The sequence below is a fragment of the Stylophora pistillata genome, chromosome 12, assembly GCF_964205215.1.
Source record: "Stylophora pistillata chromosome 12, jaStyPist1.2, whole genome shotgun sequence".
Lineage (NCBI taxonomy): Eukaryota > Metazoa > Cnidaria > Anthozoa > Scleractinia > Pocilloporidae > Stylophora > Stylophora pistillata.
In genome coordinates this window covers 20761852-20779040 of record NC_142530.1, presented here as the reverse complement: position 1 = coordinate 20779040, position 17189 = coordinate 20761852, and the positions used below count along the sequence as shown (strand labels likewise).

At 36.5% G+C, this 17189-nt stretch overlaps 1 protein-coding gene across 2 annotated transcripts; it reads right to left on the bottom strand.

Moving 5' to 3' along the window:
- Positions 1-5516: 5516 nt before the first annotated feature.
- LOC148719196 (uncharacterized) lies at positions 5517-17189 on the bottom strand. 2 transcript variants are annotated; one of them, XR_015993794.1, is made up of 4 exons: positions 16776-17189; positions 16019-16203; positions 6484-6605; positions 5517-6230 (listed from the first exon to the last, which is right to left on the bottom strand). XR_015993794.1 is itself a non-coding variant. In XM_088740529.1 (4 exons), exons 1-4 carry the CDS (start codon positions 7928-7930, stop codon positions 6042-6044), a joined length of 519 nt encoding a protein of 172 aa, XP_088596655.1. In that variant the 5' UTR covers positions 7931-8815; the 3' UTR covers positions 5517-6041. The 2 variants fall into 2 exon arrangements, 1 of the variants encoding a protein (XP_088596655.1); XM_088740529.1 differs by lacking the exons at positions 16019-16203; positions 16776-17189 and adding exons at positions 7133-7316; positions 7907-8815.

Sequence of the window (17189 nt, the reverse complement as noted above, 5' to 3'; positions counted from 1 at the left end):
AGTCTTGAAAGATTATAATTTAATTCCGATGATACATAGTAGTGAAGATAAAGAAATAGAGAGGAAACGTAATGAAAACCATTTAACAAGTTAGAAAAGTTAGCTTCTTAACAAGGAAAACAAGATGGATCAATGTAGACGAAGGATTTGTAATCTGTATGATATAATTAGTAATTGTTGATAATAGATTAATGAGGAGTTATCTTGGGAATGTTGAAGCTATTGAAGGTAATGAGCCGACAATCTCTGTAGTAAGAGAGTTGTTAGACTTTGGACCTTGAAAGAAAATGGAAAATTGCCGGATATTTCTTCTTCATAACGAAAGAGGAAATAAGTTTAATTACCTTACATAAGTTTCATATGTTTGTTGTTGTTTGATTTATCATCTACGGGTTTATATCGAATTAATTTGATGGCCTGCTCCCAGTTGGCTTGTTAGCTCAATTGGTAGAGCGCTGCACTAGTATCGCAGAGGTCAGTGGTTCGAATCCCGTACAGGCCTGAAACTTTTTTCAGGTCTGATTTTCACTATTGCTCAAATAGTGCTTTACTGCGAAGGATCGTTCTCATATACGTCTCATAACCGCAGTTCACACATATGTTTCATATGTTTGTTGTTGTTAGATTGATTGTTCTAAATAAAATGCCATTAGGGAATATGTTGAATTGTATTTCTTAGCCAAGCTTGGCCCAATGGTAGAAAACTATGGACAAAATGTGTTTTTATTAGTTTTAGAATAACTTACTTTTAAAGTTGTGTTTAAAGAAATAAAAAGCGCGCGAGAACGCAAGTAAATCATGTGGGACAGCAACCAAAAGGCATGACGCAAACAAAAGAGCACAAGGCAAATGAAAATAACCATCAGATCTACGACGAGGCAACTTAGAAACAAGGTCCTCATAGAGTACTGGGCCTGAATCAAAAGGGCCGAAGTGTTTCGAAAGGAGAGAGATAGAGGGATAATAATTCATTATTTCCATTTTTGGAATTTAGGTTGAAATGATTTTCGAATTCCTCCGCAATTACAATAGTTTTACTCTTAGCACATGAAGACAACTTTACTTTGGTATATGGAGAAGTTTGTTCTTTGCTGTACAAAGTGCCTAACTGAATGGTTTGCCATTATGGGAAAGTAATGGATTTTATTGCTCATGTTGTTTTGTGGTTGTTGTTGTTGTTATTTCTATAGTTTTTTGTTTTGTTGTCTATATATCTTGTCCAGGAGTAGATAAACATTCAGCTAGGCTGATCCGGATTTAAACATAAAGTCGGATTGATTGAGCAGGTTGGAACATAGCGCATAACTACCTAACCGTATACTGACACCCTGTCCAAAACATTTCCTTAACTAGATTTGCCTTGAACAAACTTCTCAGCCCTTGATAGATTACAATTACAATATTCTTGTATATTTATTGAATCTTTTGTTGAATCAAAATCTATGTAAGATGTTTTAGCGTCCACACACTGCCCGCCGAGACTAGCTATGCTATTTGTGGGTAGTGGTTGATTATGTTAAGTTAAGTTTAACGCCATTACAATAAAGGAATAAAGAATAAAAAATAAAGAATAAGGGATCACAGAAAGGATCACAAGGATCACATTCTGGGAAGCAGATGTCAGTGGTGTATCCTGAGCATGGCTGAATTGGCAGGAGTTAAACGTTTGTATCCTATATAACAACAGTAGATTATATATTTATTCCCACCTCTTCAATTTCCCTAACCTAAATGTCCATGGGCGAAAACCTTATCACCATCGTAAGAAATCAATATCTTTCCTATTATCAATCAATATCTTTCCTATTATCATTTAATATCTTTCCTATTCCTATTCATTTAATATCTATTCCTATCAATTAATATCTTTCCTATTATCAATCAATATCTTTCTTATTATCAATCAATATCTTTCCTATTATCAATCAATATCTTTCCTATTATATCTTATTCTCCTATCGTCAAAGTAAAACAAGTTTGTCAAATTTATGTTGCTCCCTTTTTCACTCCTTCTTTTATATTGCATTACATTTAAGATGCACTCGGTACCCATTATATACGCGATCCTCTACTTCACTTTAGTTTCGGAAAAAGATCCCGCACCTATTTAGGCTTTCATGGTATTTCCTGTTGGACAAGATTTTATCATTTGATCCAACACGTATATTCTCAAAAGGTAAAAAGTCGTATACTGAAGCAATGATGAGGTACCTTTTTTCAATTTTTGCTCAGAAGGTAAACTTTCTTAACTCAAATTATGCACGACTTGAGAAGGAAACCTGCTGTTGTATACATCACTGAAAAAATGATGTAATGCCGTTGAGGAGTTAATTAATGATTTTTTTTGGCTGATTTGGATTTCCTTAGCGATAAAGCACCAATAAAATGCTCGATGATTGACAGCCTCAATGCATAGCTTTTGTCATTTTCCAGAATCAACATGATAGCAGAACTTTCCACAAAAGAAAGAACACAAGCCAAAATAAGGTGTAAAAAAACAAATCCCATTAAGAGATTCCCCAACTGATTTTTTCAAAATACAATCCGTGAGTGAATAAGAGTTGTTTGATCCAAATTACCTCCAGTTTAGATATGGATGCCAAGTACTTCCTTCTCGTACAGCCCGTCGTAAGATAACTATAGTGAGTAAGACGAGGTTTCTACTAAGTTTGAAGACCTTTATTGCTGCTCTGATTTTTTCGCAACCTTTATTAATTAAACAATGTTGGAAAGTTTAGACTTTCGCTTGGTCACACAAGCGAAATCAGTTTTTTTAAAACTAAAGAAAGAAGAGAAACGAGCGAACACTGTTTTTATGTTGAACCCCATGATAAAAGGGAATGACTTTAATAGGAGAGATTTAAATGGTACTTTCGTGGTCTGATTTTATTCACTTTAAGACTGCCAAACGACAAATAGCCTATAGTACCTATTTGTTAGGAATATTTTAAAGGAAATAAGAGAAGGCTCTGCGGTGGAATATTTAGTGATAGCTGACAGTGATGATTTACCTAATTTTCAATCGATTCACCCTATTTTGCATATCCTGTTTTTGACAGATTTAAACTTTTTTTATCATGTACCGAATAAGAACTAATCGCAATTTATTCACGAGTTTTAAAGCCAAGCACATGTACAAATTCAATAATCCTTGTATTTTCATTACAACATTTCTCATGCCATACATATGGCTGCACATCCCTACATTCCTGCCACTCATGGGCCAAACGTATTCATTATAGTTCACATATTTTTAGCTTGCAGTGATATTTTTATACCTTGTTGTTTTAATCGAATTGCCACTTAACAGGTCATGTTAATGGTCAGAATTCGCCAAACTTTAGTGGTATGATAAAACTAAATTGATTTTATATCATTCCGTTTTCCCATCAACGCGCTTAAATATGTCCTCTTTAAAATGGAAAGAGAAATTTTGAACCGCGAGATCGATCGCGATATATCAATACGTGAGGTCGTTACACAATCTCGAATTGGCAATGATTATATTGATTTGACCCAAGGCTAAACAGAGCTTTTTTCGCCCACTCACTTGACTGCTAGACGCAGTCATACCTGATACTAAATCCTTCAGTTTCCAGTTTTCTTTGTCTCTAAGGCGGCTTTTGAAAATTTCTCATGCGATAAAGCATGGGCTCTAGTTTTGCTGAATGAAGGTATCAAATACCTGGGAAGAAATTAAGGACAGAAAAAAGAAAGATTCTGAATTACTTCAAACTGTATCATTTTGCCATATCATGTCATTTTCCTGTCTACAGATCGCAGTTACTTGATAATTTATGTATGTGGAAGTTGAAACAAGACTAACCCCAAGATCTCGGAGTTTGAGTAATTGCCTAAGACAACGTAAATGTGGTTGAGGTAATCTTGTAAGGATCGATGCCAACCAGTACAACGTTTAGCTCGGATGGATGGATGGATGGATGGATGGATGGATGGATGGATGACCTTTATTTAAAGACGATAAAAATTTAAAGCTACAAGCTTGTGGGGTCGTGTATTTACAATTAAAAACATAAATCCTAATGTAAATAAAATGTCAAAATATTGACAAGATTAGTAACTAGGACAGCGGTAGTATGCCGCTAGACGCGATTACTTGTCCACAAGAGACCCTAACTCCAATAATAGTACGTGTAAGTTCGTATAATAGCAAAGTCTACAGTCCGGAGACGCAAACTAGAGAAATTTATATGTGAAAGAAAAGAACAAACAAAACGGAAGGTACTTGACCTTAAATATTGAGGACGTTGGCCACCGATAACGCAGCAGGCTAATGGTTTTTTTTAGCAGAGGAGATCTAATGGCTCGTATGATGTAGAAAATTTGCAGTGTTTCTTAAAATCAAATAAAAAATCCTCACGGGTCCAAACGTGTCAGTGTAACGCTATAATTTCCCGTCTGTGTTTTGATTATATTAATGCTTAGTACTTGTCTGTTTTTAAACGATTTACCACCTCAGCGGAAAAAGTAGTGCATTAAGTTTTTTGACGTGCAAGCCAGCTCTACGCACAGCATATGTGTATTTACCCAAGGTTAAGGACAATAACACTTTGATTTTTGAGGTGTGCACAACACCAACCTAATACAGCCGGAAAAACAAACATTTCAGCTGACCAAGACGGAGTGAAAATTCTTTTTGACGTCAGCTCGAAACCAGTGTAACAGAATCTACTGAAACATCTCTCTAGAAATCCCCTGTGAGAAAATTTCACTCGACTCACCGCCTCATTTCTAGTCAATAAAACAAATGCGGTCGTCGTCGTCATCTCTCAAAAATAACAAAACGCACGGCGAACAAACTGATAGAAACAATGCGAAACAGAAAGCCTCCAAACTGACGAAGAAATTAAAAGGCGTTGTAAAATCACATGTTGATAACGCAGCGAAACAATGTTAAGCAGCATCGAAGAAAAGCTCAACATGACTATGATTATCCTCCTCGAGTTCTATGATTATAAAATCAGAATAACTATTTCTTCATTTAAGAAAAAAAAAACGCGCTAAATCTAAAAAAATCAATGATTTTGAATAATGTTTCTTGTCCCAGGAAGTACATTTGAGATGCAAACTCAAGCACACACATTAAGGTACCCATTATTGTAACTTAATTATTCTCGATTCATTGAAACCTAACGAAAGTCCTGTCAGAATGGCAGCGGGTGTCACGTGCCTTGTAACTCCCAACTTTAAACTTCATAATATTGTAGATAACACATTTCCCCTCCTTTCCTATTGACGCCCTACTCCTCATGGGATATACATTTGGCTCCTTAGACTAAACCATTAAGGGATTCAGTTGTTGACGTCACTGGGTTCTTTGCAGCGCAACACTCAGTTTTATGAGTACCGTTAACGCTCAACTCGTCAAAGCATTGAGTTAATTTTCTAGACTTTTCTTTCTTTTGTTTTTCTGGGAACCGTCTCATCTCCTGCCTCTCACATTTCACCCCCGTTTCACCCATCTCATTGCAATAGGAACGCGATTTGATTGCACACATATTTATTGCAAGTAAACTCCATTTACCTATAATATTATTGAATTATCAAAAATTCTGTTACCGCTATAGGCTGACATCATTGTAGATTGAAGCAGATTACAATCAATTGATCGCCGGAAACTGATCACATCTTTTCGAGCCTTTGACATGCAAATGTTAAATAAAATGCATATGAATAAATTCATTACTAGTAGCTTATGGTTGTGTTATACGTGGTCATGTAAACAGGTATCCTTGAGAGAGACCAGAGATACACACCACCTTACACACCCTTTTAAAAAAATAACATCAATAATGAATAAATAGATAACTGAATAAAACAAAAAAAAAAATAAACAAAAAATTAAATAAAGCGAAACAGCAATAAAACTGTCATGAATCGTGTTCGATTTCTGATATCGAATTTTTTAAAAGCGTTACAAAACGTCTGCCACCAAGGCTGGTAAACTTATTTTGCGCTACTGTTTTAAATCAGAAAAATATTTGCGAAAACTATTTTTTCTTTACTTTTAATTTGGAAACTTAAGGCCACTTAAAGTGGCGGTAGCTACATTTCCTTCCAATATTAGTCATTAAGGACAAGGTACCGTTTATGTTTGTGCCTAGACACCTCGAATTGTGCGTATAGGTAAACATTCCGGTTTTCGGATCACGAGCAGCTGTAAAAATGAAGTCATCAGCAGTTTTGTTATTGCAACCATTCTGCTGCTCCTGTGAATGAAATAACAACGTAAGATAATGGGTGAAATATTATTTTAAAGTAAAGTAAAATGGTACAGAATGTAAAGGAAGTTCAGGTCCTTTCTCTGGGGAACAAGCTATTACAGGTAACCTGCTGTTTCATTAAGTCCATAAGGATATGAATTGAAGTTGTTTAATTTTTGTTGCTAAGCAAAGGCATAAAAGATTATACACCTCCACTACAATGTTTATCATTTCTGGTTAGGTTTTGCGATCTCCTCACCTCAAAAATGATGTTGTTGGTAGCGTTGACCTTTAGCGCATATTTAACTCGGCTGGCTGAGGTAAACTCAATGCACTTCCCTGATTTTTGGTTTGGTTTATAGACCTTTACAATGGTGAATCCTATAACACAAAAAAATTTTCTCTGTAAGCTATCGTACAAGTAGTCTCTTGGCGTTCTAGTGACGATATTGTCTCAAATCACCTATTGGTTTTCTTTTCCTTCCTCTTTCTTTTGGCTCTTTTTAACCCTTTATATCATTTCACTACTTCAAGTTCAAAGTGAGCATCCACCAACAGGCCAATAAAACCGTCATACATCACCAATAAACAACTTTGTACATCGTCATAAGAATTTTATGAAGAACTATAACAATCAGCATTTATCGCCATCTTTTTTTTGTCGTTAACTCACTTTTTCAAGAAAGCAATTATCATTCGTACGCTTGTGTCCCCGCATAGTCATACCAATCGCGTTCACAAACCACATCCTAGTCTAATTCAAGGCGAAGGAAGGGATGCATGCGATGTAATTTCTTGGTTTCCTATTTTTTCTTCTACTTACAAATTAAAACACCGATGAGTGTAAAGAATTCATTTTTGATATTTGTTACAAATGAAATAAAATGTTCATCCTGAAGTTTACCCACTCGTTTCTGGTTCTGTAGTCAGTCTGCCATTAACTCTAGCTTTACATGTCCTCGCGCCAGTTGGACAACTCTGAATCTTCATCAGACAGGCTTTATTTGGGCATATAGGTGAATGAATGGTTCTATTTTTTCTTTCAGTCGATTCCCTAAGTTCCACGTGAACTATCAGGCACGCAACGACAATCTAATTCAAGAGCAAATTACAACACTTGTATCATAAACTTAAAAAGAGAAACCTTTTTCTTTCATTAGTTTTCCTTTTATGCATGTTTTTTGTTTGTTTGTTATCGTGTCTTTTTATCTATTTTTATTTTTCTTGTAATTTGTTTTGTTTTATTATAAAGAAAGGAAAAGTATGTAGGAGGTCTAATTTACTACGGACAGGTTCTCTAAATTTGTTAACAACATTCGTTCAGCTTTTCAGGAATTACAGATTTTGAAAATAGACGTTCAAGATAGGATTGCAATTTTATAAGAACTTTACCACCATCAAAATAATTTCAATACACTAAACTTGAACTAATGCCGAATGTGCATGTAGTGTACCTATCGTTCCCGTGTAAAGATGCATGACTGACTTAAACCACTGAGAATTAGTCAAATTCGCCAAAAAATTAAAAATTGTGGTGCATTCCAAAGAATCGGTTCTAATTGAAAATTCAAACTAGAAAACCTATCAAAATTAATCAAATATGTTTGATATGTGAAAATACGCCGACCTAAAATTATATTTTCGCTGGAAAAAGCAAACATTGACAACAACTATATACTTACTAGATAAATGTTTTTCAATTCCATGATCTCAGGTTTTCTTTTCTTTCGATTTCAGTCAATTCTGATCAAGCGTCTTTGCAAGTTCGTGTACCTCAGCCCATTGCCGCCCCTTTTATATCAAAATTATCTTAAAAAAAGCAAACAACTAACTTCTGAAAAATTTATCGCCTCTTCCGCATGACAATTCGGATACAGAAACAACTTCATTAGAATTTGATACAGTTTTTTGTTGCGAAAGGATATCCTGATCTTTTAAAGTATGTCTTTCCTTATCATTTTCCAATCCTCATTTATTTAATTTTTCTGATTTCCTTAACTTCATTCACCGAAAAAAACAAAAAAAAGGAAATGAACAACTCTGAATGGAAGGGGCATCCGTCTGAGAATCTACTAAGGATTGTGCTCTCATCCCTTGGGAGGTCCACATGAAAGAATAAATCCGCCCTCCCTGAGAGGTCTATCATTGTTTTCTGGAAGAATAATTTTGAAGGAAGATGAAAACAAACTATTCCTCAGACGTCGATGAGGTGCGAGAAAGTACAGTGAATCCCTCACCACGCCAGTAAGAAACTGGATACGTTTGGTTTGATCAAATGCTTCCCCGCGGATATGATAGATATGTTCAACTCCTTGTGACTGAAACATGCAGGGAATTTGGGGGTTGGTGAGAGTTTGAATTTTTGGGAGTTCAGAGCAAACAACAGGAAGTTTTTACTTCTATTAAGAGTACATCATAATCAAATCTTATCATTGTAGAGCAAAGTCAATTGAACTCTATGTAGAAGAAGAAGAAGAAGAAGAAGAAGAAGAAGCCAAGTAACAAGAAAGTGAGAATAGAAATAAAGACAAAGAACACACAACTACTTCATTTTTAGGACCAAACTGTGACCCGTCATGCATTGACAAACAAGGCTGATGATTTCGAATAGAGGCTGATAGTTTCTAAAGAAACTGTTTGGGGCTGCGTCGGTGGGGGTAACGAAATAATTTGGATATATCAACAAAGTTGAAATGGTAAATTGGCCACTGTAACGATTACAAAAGCTAACGTTTCGAGCGTTAGCCCTTTGCCATTCACTCCGACGAAGGGCTAACGCTCGAAACGTCAGCTTTCGTAATCGTTACGGTGGCCAATTTACCATTTCAACTTTGTTGATATATCCAATTTATGATGATTTCGAAGTTAAGGAAGTGTTAAGAGATCAATTCGTGGATAAAAAGCATTGTATCATGGAGCCTCTCAGTGTATAAAACGAAGACCACATTCACTCTTATCTGATTCTTGTGTAGAATAAAAGCACAAGAAGAGACAAAAAAAAACCTTTAAATTGGCTCTTAACTATTCGACCGTTCCAGAAAAACAGAGACATCAGACACATGGCAAGTCGGCCAGTGAGCCCGAACAAAACTGACAATGGGAGTGGGCGTAAAAAAAGAGTTTGAGTTTGATCAATCGTTACCCTGCTCAGTTTCCTATTCATCACGTCTTTTTCTTTAAATTATTTGTCTTTTGATAATAATAATAGACCAAGGAAAAGAAATGAATAGACGAATAATTTAAAGAAAAAGACGTGGCAAATAGAAAACCAGATGATTAAAACTCTTGAATTTAACTGCCACGAAATAAATATTCTACAAGCACGCGCGCCACAAGCTATGACCTTCAAATTAACTTAAATGTTCTTTACATGGCCTTTTACAAGCTAAATTCCAGTTGTGGGAAGTTATTGTCAATAATTTATGATTACAGTTCCAGAAATTATAATCTTGTAGCTAAAATCATCGTTTTAGTTTGGATCATGATATGCTTACGCGATAATCTTTGCTCAAATTAGCTAGTGCCTATATTTGGAGTAGAGGTGCTCGGTTAGTTTTTAAACCAATAGTGTCCAATGCCGAGCACAAGCTTCATCATTTTTTGCCAGCTAAGAACCATATTACTTATGATCTTAGAAATCAACGTCAGTTTGTTAACCCAATAATGCGCACCAAGCGTTTCTCCCAGACATATTTACCAACCATGTATAGACAATAGGTCTGTGTATCATTCTTGTATTATTCTTGTAAATACTATGCTCTGTAAACACAATTGATAATTTTAGCCAGTACTGTATTGTAGATAATCATGCAATTCAGCCTTATTATGCCGCCATGTGATTTTTAATAAAGCTATCTATCTATCTATGTATAAAGTCTGTTTGCTTTAATTTTCAGAATTTTGTAAGCCTTGATTTTTTATTATTTTCATCTTGTAATGAGGGCCACTAGTTTATTAGCATGTAGATGCTATTTCGTGCTACCCTCTCTAAATAAAGACTTTACTTACTTACTTACTTACTAATTTCCAAATTTGTCAATCATATGTTTTTGGAGTCTTTTATTAAAGAGGTAACAACCCATTCATGGACACGGGTTAGTTTTTAGCTTACGTTAATAGTTACGTTCGTTCACGTCCATATTCCTCTTTCTAGGAAAGCTGGACTAGCGTGACCCAAGCGATATTCTCTTACTTGAGGTCAATGCTGATGCAAGACTCCCCGCTTAGCTCTTGCCTCTCCCGCACGGTTAAAAGGAAACGGAGATAAAAAAAAAAAAAAAAAAACCGACTTACAGTCTGGTTTGAGATTCTTTACGCTTTTTAGCAATCGTTGGCGGTTCATCCTACAACCATTAGCACAATTTTACCACAAGTGGGGTCCGGAAGGAAACATCAAAGTTCCCAAAGTGTATAGAATCAACCAGCACGCAAAACAAGAAAAAGATCCGTTAGATAACCTTACAATCAAAAGAATTTGTCTCTGTCAGAGAAAGACATGTGTAGGCGTTAATTCTTCGCTTAAGCCGACTTTGATTATCAGTTTATTGATAAGCTGCTATGTTAGTGCAATATGCAAAGTTTGTTACTGTTACACTGAATCTATTTCCATTCTCATAAACAAAGTTATGAGAGAAATAAAGATTGATTTATCATCTACGGGTTTATGTCGAATTAATTTGATGGCCTGCTCCCAATTGGCTTGTTAGCTCAATTGGTAGAGCGCTGCACTAGTATCGCAGAGGTCAGTGGTTCGAATCCCGTACAGGCCTGAATTTTTTTTTTTTCAGGTCTGATTTTCACTATTGCTTAAATAGTGCTTTACTGCGAAGGATCCTGCACACATACGAGAAATAAAGATGTAAGTTTCTGAGACACCGCGGGCTGCATTTGAGGAGAGGGGTGTGGGGGTATTCCGTGACGATTAGGAGCTCTGAGGAAGAGCTGATGCTCGAAAAGTCAATTTTGAAGACTCTCTACGCTGACCAATTATATGTAACACCAACAAATCAGTCAAGAAAACCAAATTGTCTTATAAGAGACAAAATTCGACTTTGAAGGTGACTTCTGTTTAGTGAGCGTCATTATCCACTTAAGATTCCTCAAGACTTCCTTCTCAAACAATTACAGTAATTTCCATACGTGCCGCCACTAAGAATCCAACACTTGGATCTGAATGACTAACTTCGGACAGATTTATTCAAAGGTGCAGTAAAGCAAAAATGAGCCACGTTTTAAAGAACAATTTTCCCACCAGTTATTCGTGTTTTGTATACTCTATATAGGATGTTACAAAACGTAAATGAACGAGGTAAAGATAATTGCTTTAACTGACAAGTTTGGAAGTAGCTACAGCGTGTTATGGATGTACGCGGAAGGTTGCTAAATACGAAAGAAGTGTACGAGTCACACGAAACAATTACCAAGAGCTACTTTACCTTCTTGAGTGCTTAGCGAACCTCCAACGTGCATTCCATGGCTCGATGTTTGTACGCTGTACGCTTACCATCTCTTCTACCACATTAAGACTTTCAAACAATTTTCTTTTCGTGTTGAAAAAAAAAAAAGCGAAACAAACTTACGTCAGCATGCAACCCACGGGCAAGTGGATCGTGCATATTAGCTAATCAGAGCGCGCGCTTTTGTAAAGCTATTTTATATATAATACCCCCACAGCTTAAAAACTCCAAATGGCAACTTGCACTAAGCTAATACTTAGCTTTGACCGCACAAATCAAATCGCTCCTTCAGATTTCACTCACAACGGAGAAAGTTGTTTAGAGAGTGCCATCTTAGAAAAAGGATGTTTTATGAAAGGCAAATATTTGTATGTTCGGGTAGTAACCTCAATAATAGGAATTATACTTGATTGTGGTCTGGCAACATCTGCTTCTTTAAAAATAAATCGACACCATGGATTCCCTTGCGCCATTTTCATTTACATGTTATTCATGTCCTTGGAAACCTAAGTTTTGCAACTATTTCATTTGTAACTCGTTTGATGTTTATCATGTTTTATCATCTCCACGGCCCATCTTGCCTTTTTCTTTCCATTATTGTGTTTCTTCACCTTACAAACATTTTAACTCAAACACCACAGCACTTTGCAATTGTCCTTAGTTCATCTGATGCTCATGTAGGATGCGGGATGTCGCTGGCATGAAATAAAAGATTTGTGTCTCGATCCCCCTCGACTAAACGAGTATATAAAAAAAAAAATAGAAACTGACAGACGAGCAAGCTTTTACTGAAAACCGTGAAGCCATGGGACAAAAAATCAAAGTTACTTAATTTCAGGAGGAGGAGAGAAACTGAATTGAGACTGTAAATACATATGGGACTTGAACCCAGCAGTTAAGAGATGCATGTATAATAAAACTTGCAAGCCTTAGATTAAAGAAGACACCAATTATTGAAATTACTTATGACTCAATGAAAGCTAATAAAAAGGCGTGGGAATGATGGTAAGTTGAAAATCCCACCCACAAGGATGTACGCCCGTCGTCAACACGGTAAGACACGGCACACGCGCCCTCTCTAATGATGTTCACCGTGCTAACATGCCGGCACATCTAATGTTTCCTATGGAACTCAGCTCAGTTTTGTTCGAACACCATTTCTGGGATTGAGCACAAAGGCGAGAAAAATAGTCTTATCCATTTTAGTCTCACTGAAAAAAAAAAATGACGGAAAAGACAGAATTGCGACTTGACCTCAATTTCGTAGAAAAGGAAAGGGAATTTATAACTTGATAATGATCAAATCTGGGCGTTTTTTATTTCTCAGTAGCTTTTTCCACATCAGCTAAGCTTTCCCCCAGAATTGAAAGGCATTCGATCACTGGAAAGACTGCTCATCACCACTGAATAAAGACAAGCGCGATTTTTACTCCTTGAAGCTCAGTTGCACTTGAGACGTTAATTTTAACAAACTGTCTGAAACGTTTAAAATCCCGGATGTACCCAAACCTTTCCAAAACTTCCTCTTTGTCCTACATAATAATTGTCAAATCGTTATTCTTATCCCTCTGTCCTTACGGAGATGCCTCCTAGCATTTCTTTCTTTCTGCACAGCGTGGGTAAAGCGGCAGCGAGTCACTCGTTCATTTTTGTGCTCATACATCATAAATATATTTTACTCACAAACTAAGTAAAAGCGTATCTTTTGTTCAGTTAACTTCAATTCATTTCTTTCTTTTAGTGGATCCTATGGCCAGCACATGCTGGGCTTCTGTAGTGGGCGTAGTCCTAGGAAAACCACAGAGCCACTTCTACATCGCATATAAGGAAGATGCTTGACTAAAGTTATTATACAGACAACCCTGACAGAGATCGAACAGGCTAGTGAACATACCTTCGCCCAAATGGATTGCCGGAAAATCTTGCTTGTAAGTAGCTCAAAACGTATTATGATCAGTTCAGGAAATACCTTCAGTTGAGCTTGCTCCCAATAAAATATTTCTAATTTTCTTCAATTTTCTTGACTCTATACAATTATTGCTTTATTTGAATAAGTAGTCATTTGTTTTATTAGCTGTAGTCTCCTTCCCGTTTTAGAGGCAATGCTTTAGAGCCGTTCAGCTCTTTCTTGCTTGCTTGCTTTTGATGCCACACTGATGAATTTCTCCGTCTTTTATCAATGTCCATTCATGTTCTACTTGCTCACCTCTTAGTTATTTGGTATACTTATTCTACTTAGTACAAGTCAGATAAAAAACTCTTCAATTGGTCTGGTTTAAGTTAACTGATCTTGATTGATGGAAAGCAAAAGACTTAAATACGCCCATCTCAACTACCCCGCCGTCATTTGTACTACAAATCGGAATTTTTTTAACGCAGCATGTTGTAAAAACGTTGCTACTCTTATTCTATCATTGTTTTAAAATTGTTTGAGCTTTTAGGGCCAATCTCATATCTACGTTTCTGTAGTCCACACCTCGTTCTCATATACTGAAGGGGAATGGGAAAGGTCTGTGGCCCAAGCTTGCATGTATGTCTTGTTTTTTACCGAACACTTAGATTGCCGTTGCGTGCTTTTTGGTTCATGTGGAGTTCAGTGAATCAAACCGACGTAAAAAAAGGAACATCCACTCAGTCATGTGCAAAGCTCTTACAACTTCTGGATGTCTAATAAAGATTCAGAATTGTGCTTCCGGCGCCAAGACATGTGAAGTTAGAGTTAATGGGAAAATGACGACAGACCCAACAACGAGTGAGTAAAGGCTGGTTTAATTTTACTTATACTGGGCAACACGACGAGAGCTAAATATACTTAAGGCTTGTTAAACTTTGTTCCTTTTGGGCACTTTACGCAATGAATAGACTGAGCCAGTGTCAGTGCAAACAATGAGTAACATTCAGGAAGTTGATCAAGTCAGTGAATAAGATATTTCTTACAATGCCAGAAAAATAGATTCATATCTAACGTATCAGAGACGGCTTTTTCTTTTGATGGAAGGATTCTTCATCGTGAAGTCTATATTTCATTTAATTTCATTCTTTTTCATAGGGTTTATCATCGTTAACATCGATAAAACAGCCGGAAAAACTGGAAAGTGCATTGAATTCATAACGGCCAACCAAGTTAAATATGCGCTGAAGGTCAACACTCCGACTAGCATCATATTTGAAGTGAGCAATTATCGAGTAAACTAACTGTTACGCGGGTAATCTTTCAGAGGATGGGTAGTTTGCAGACCAGACTGAACTCAGGGTTGTCAGAACAGCAACAAGAAGATTTATTCCGATAATGAAAGTAGTTTCCACGAAGTAAAACTCTACAATAGCGCGTAATTTGATAAACTTACACGGCCTCCGCCGACTGCACTTAACTTGATTAACTCCTACGGCCTCCGCCAACTTCAATATAAACGCTGCTTCCGTCACAGTTGACTAATCACGTCTAACGTCAAACTACCTTCGCTTGTGAAAACTTGTTAAAAACTTCGCTTGGACCCGCCTACCCATATACCTACACAACAAATTTTTGAACTTTCTAAATAGTCTAAGTATAAAAAGATTACAAAATATACTGCTCAAGGAACGCTTACACAAGATACCAAAATAAACGAACAATGAACTCTCGCGAAGCTCCTTGAAGGTCATGCTAGTCACGCAATACAATTTTTCGTAACAGTTACTCTGACATAAAGGGAAGCTTTTTTATAAGCTTAAGTGACTGACTTAATGTTGTAATACGTTCGTTCATTCTCTTCTTTACGAGTCTGTCCACTGCCCTGTTTCGCGTATCTATTGTAATCATTTGGTTTCGCAAATTTTAATTTTTAATTACCCAGACATTTTAGTAACTGTAGAAGCAATATTGTTGGGCCCGAATGGTCCATTTAAAAAAGAAAATTTCTTTTCTGTAATGTACCGTCCTAAATCTAATGTCTCCGCTATTGACTATGAATGATAAATTTTCCTGTAGATTAAGTCTAATCTTAAGAAATTCATTTTTGCGCGAGGTCAATGCATGTTTGATAGCTAATATCAGTGTTGTTGCCATGGGAGAAAATAAAAATATCCCTATATCCGTTCATTTCTTACATCTGACCATTGCCTTTTTATATTTATACAGAAACAGCAAAATGGCTGTCACAAAAACATCACTGATGAGTTCATTTTAAAAGAAGCCCGGAGCTCTGGATTTTTCATATATTCACACAATACGAGTTGTCTGGGTACATGCCTCAATGGAACCTTGTCTTTAATGAGTATGAATGATGTAACAAAATGTAAATACTTCCATCATGTTTGGACTTGAGTATTATAATTTGAAAAAATGTATACAAATACCTTTGCTGATAGTAATCTTTTAACTAATACACCGTTTGCAAATATGGCGACGATAGCTCCAAAGCGAGGCTCCTCGGTAGCAACGCCGTTGCCAAGGGCGGGCTGCGCCTGTTTTCGAGTACTTCGTACCAGCTAATACCAGGTTGGATTATGCTTCCTTTAGGCCTAGGCCTACATCCTGTGTTCTATTAACTGAGATGAGTAATTGGAAGACAGTACCATCAAAGTAAAATAATTCTAGACTTTTAACGGAAGTTACAGTTTGGAAGGTACGTCTTGAATTATGCTTTGTTATGAACGTTCGATTGTCTTTTCATTTATGCCGAACCAACTTTTACAGTATGTTTTCTGTTTTAGCATCTTTTCAACGTAAAGCATGGTGAGACCAGTGGAGAATATGCATGTAAATGAACTAAAGAACTTCTCCGCAGCAAAAATGTGAGCCTCAAAGGATTAACAGTGAAAGTAAGCGAAGACTGATTTAAGATTTCATTCAAGTTTACGTTGAATAAATTTTAAACAGCACCATCCATTAAATATCGGTGACCTGGTAAGCTTTTACGAAAATCAGTTGGCTTAAAATGTAATGATTAGATCTTAGTTCGCTCTGTGATCTTAAATGTTGGGGACACATCCCGTCGAATTTTAATAACCAAGTCTAAAACGAAAATAGGACGTATGAACAACAACAGAGAAACCAAACAGATGATTAATGTAATGGTAAGTTTATCAAAACAACAGGGATTAAAAGACACACCTTAAGTCTCCTTGTATCTGTCGTTGGAAGGCTGTGATAAGTGATCTTTCCTCCGTCCGGCTCTACTTGATATTCGCTCTTACAGCATAGCGGCACGCAACAGTTATCAGGCATGTTATACCACTCAGAAGATCACTCGTAATGGTATTGGGATCAAATTCTAAACATGGAAGAACCCACTTATCAGGTATAAAAGCCGAAATGTTATGAAATGCATTCTGTAAACAAAACAGTTCTGAATACTCAGCAATCCTGAGAAGACAATCGAACGTTCAACTGTAACTTCCGTTAAAAGTCTAGAATTATTTTACTTTGATGGTAGTGTCTTCCAATTACTTATCTCTGATAAAAGAACACAGGATGTAGGCCTAATAAAAGCATAATCCAACCAGGTATTAGCTGGCGAAGTACTTG

Coding starts and splice junctions, on each gene's coding strand:
- LOC148719196 (XM_088740529.1), bottom strand. CDS start 7,930: ATGGAATTGAAAAACATTTATCTA. Junction 6,606..7,132: donor GACTACAGAACCAGAAACGA/GTGGGTAAACTT, acceptor TTTGTGTTATAG/GATTCACCATTGTAAAGGTC. Junction 6,231..6,483: donor CCAACAACATCATTTTTGAG/GTGAGGAGATCG, acceptor TTTCATTCACAG/GAGCAGCAGAATGGTTGCAA.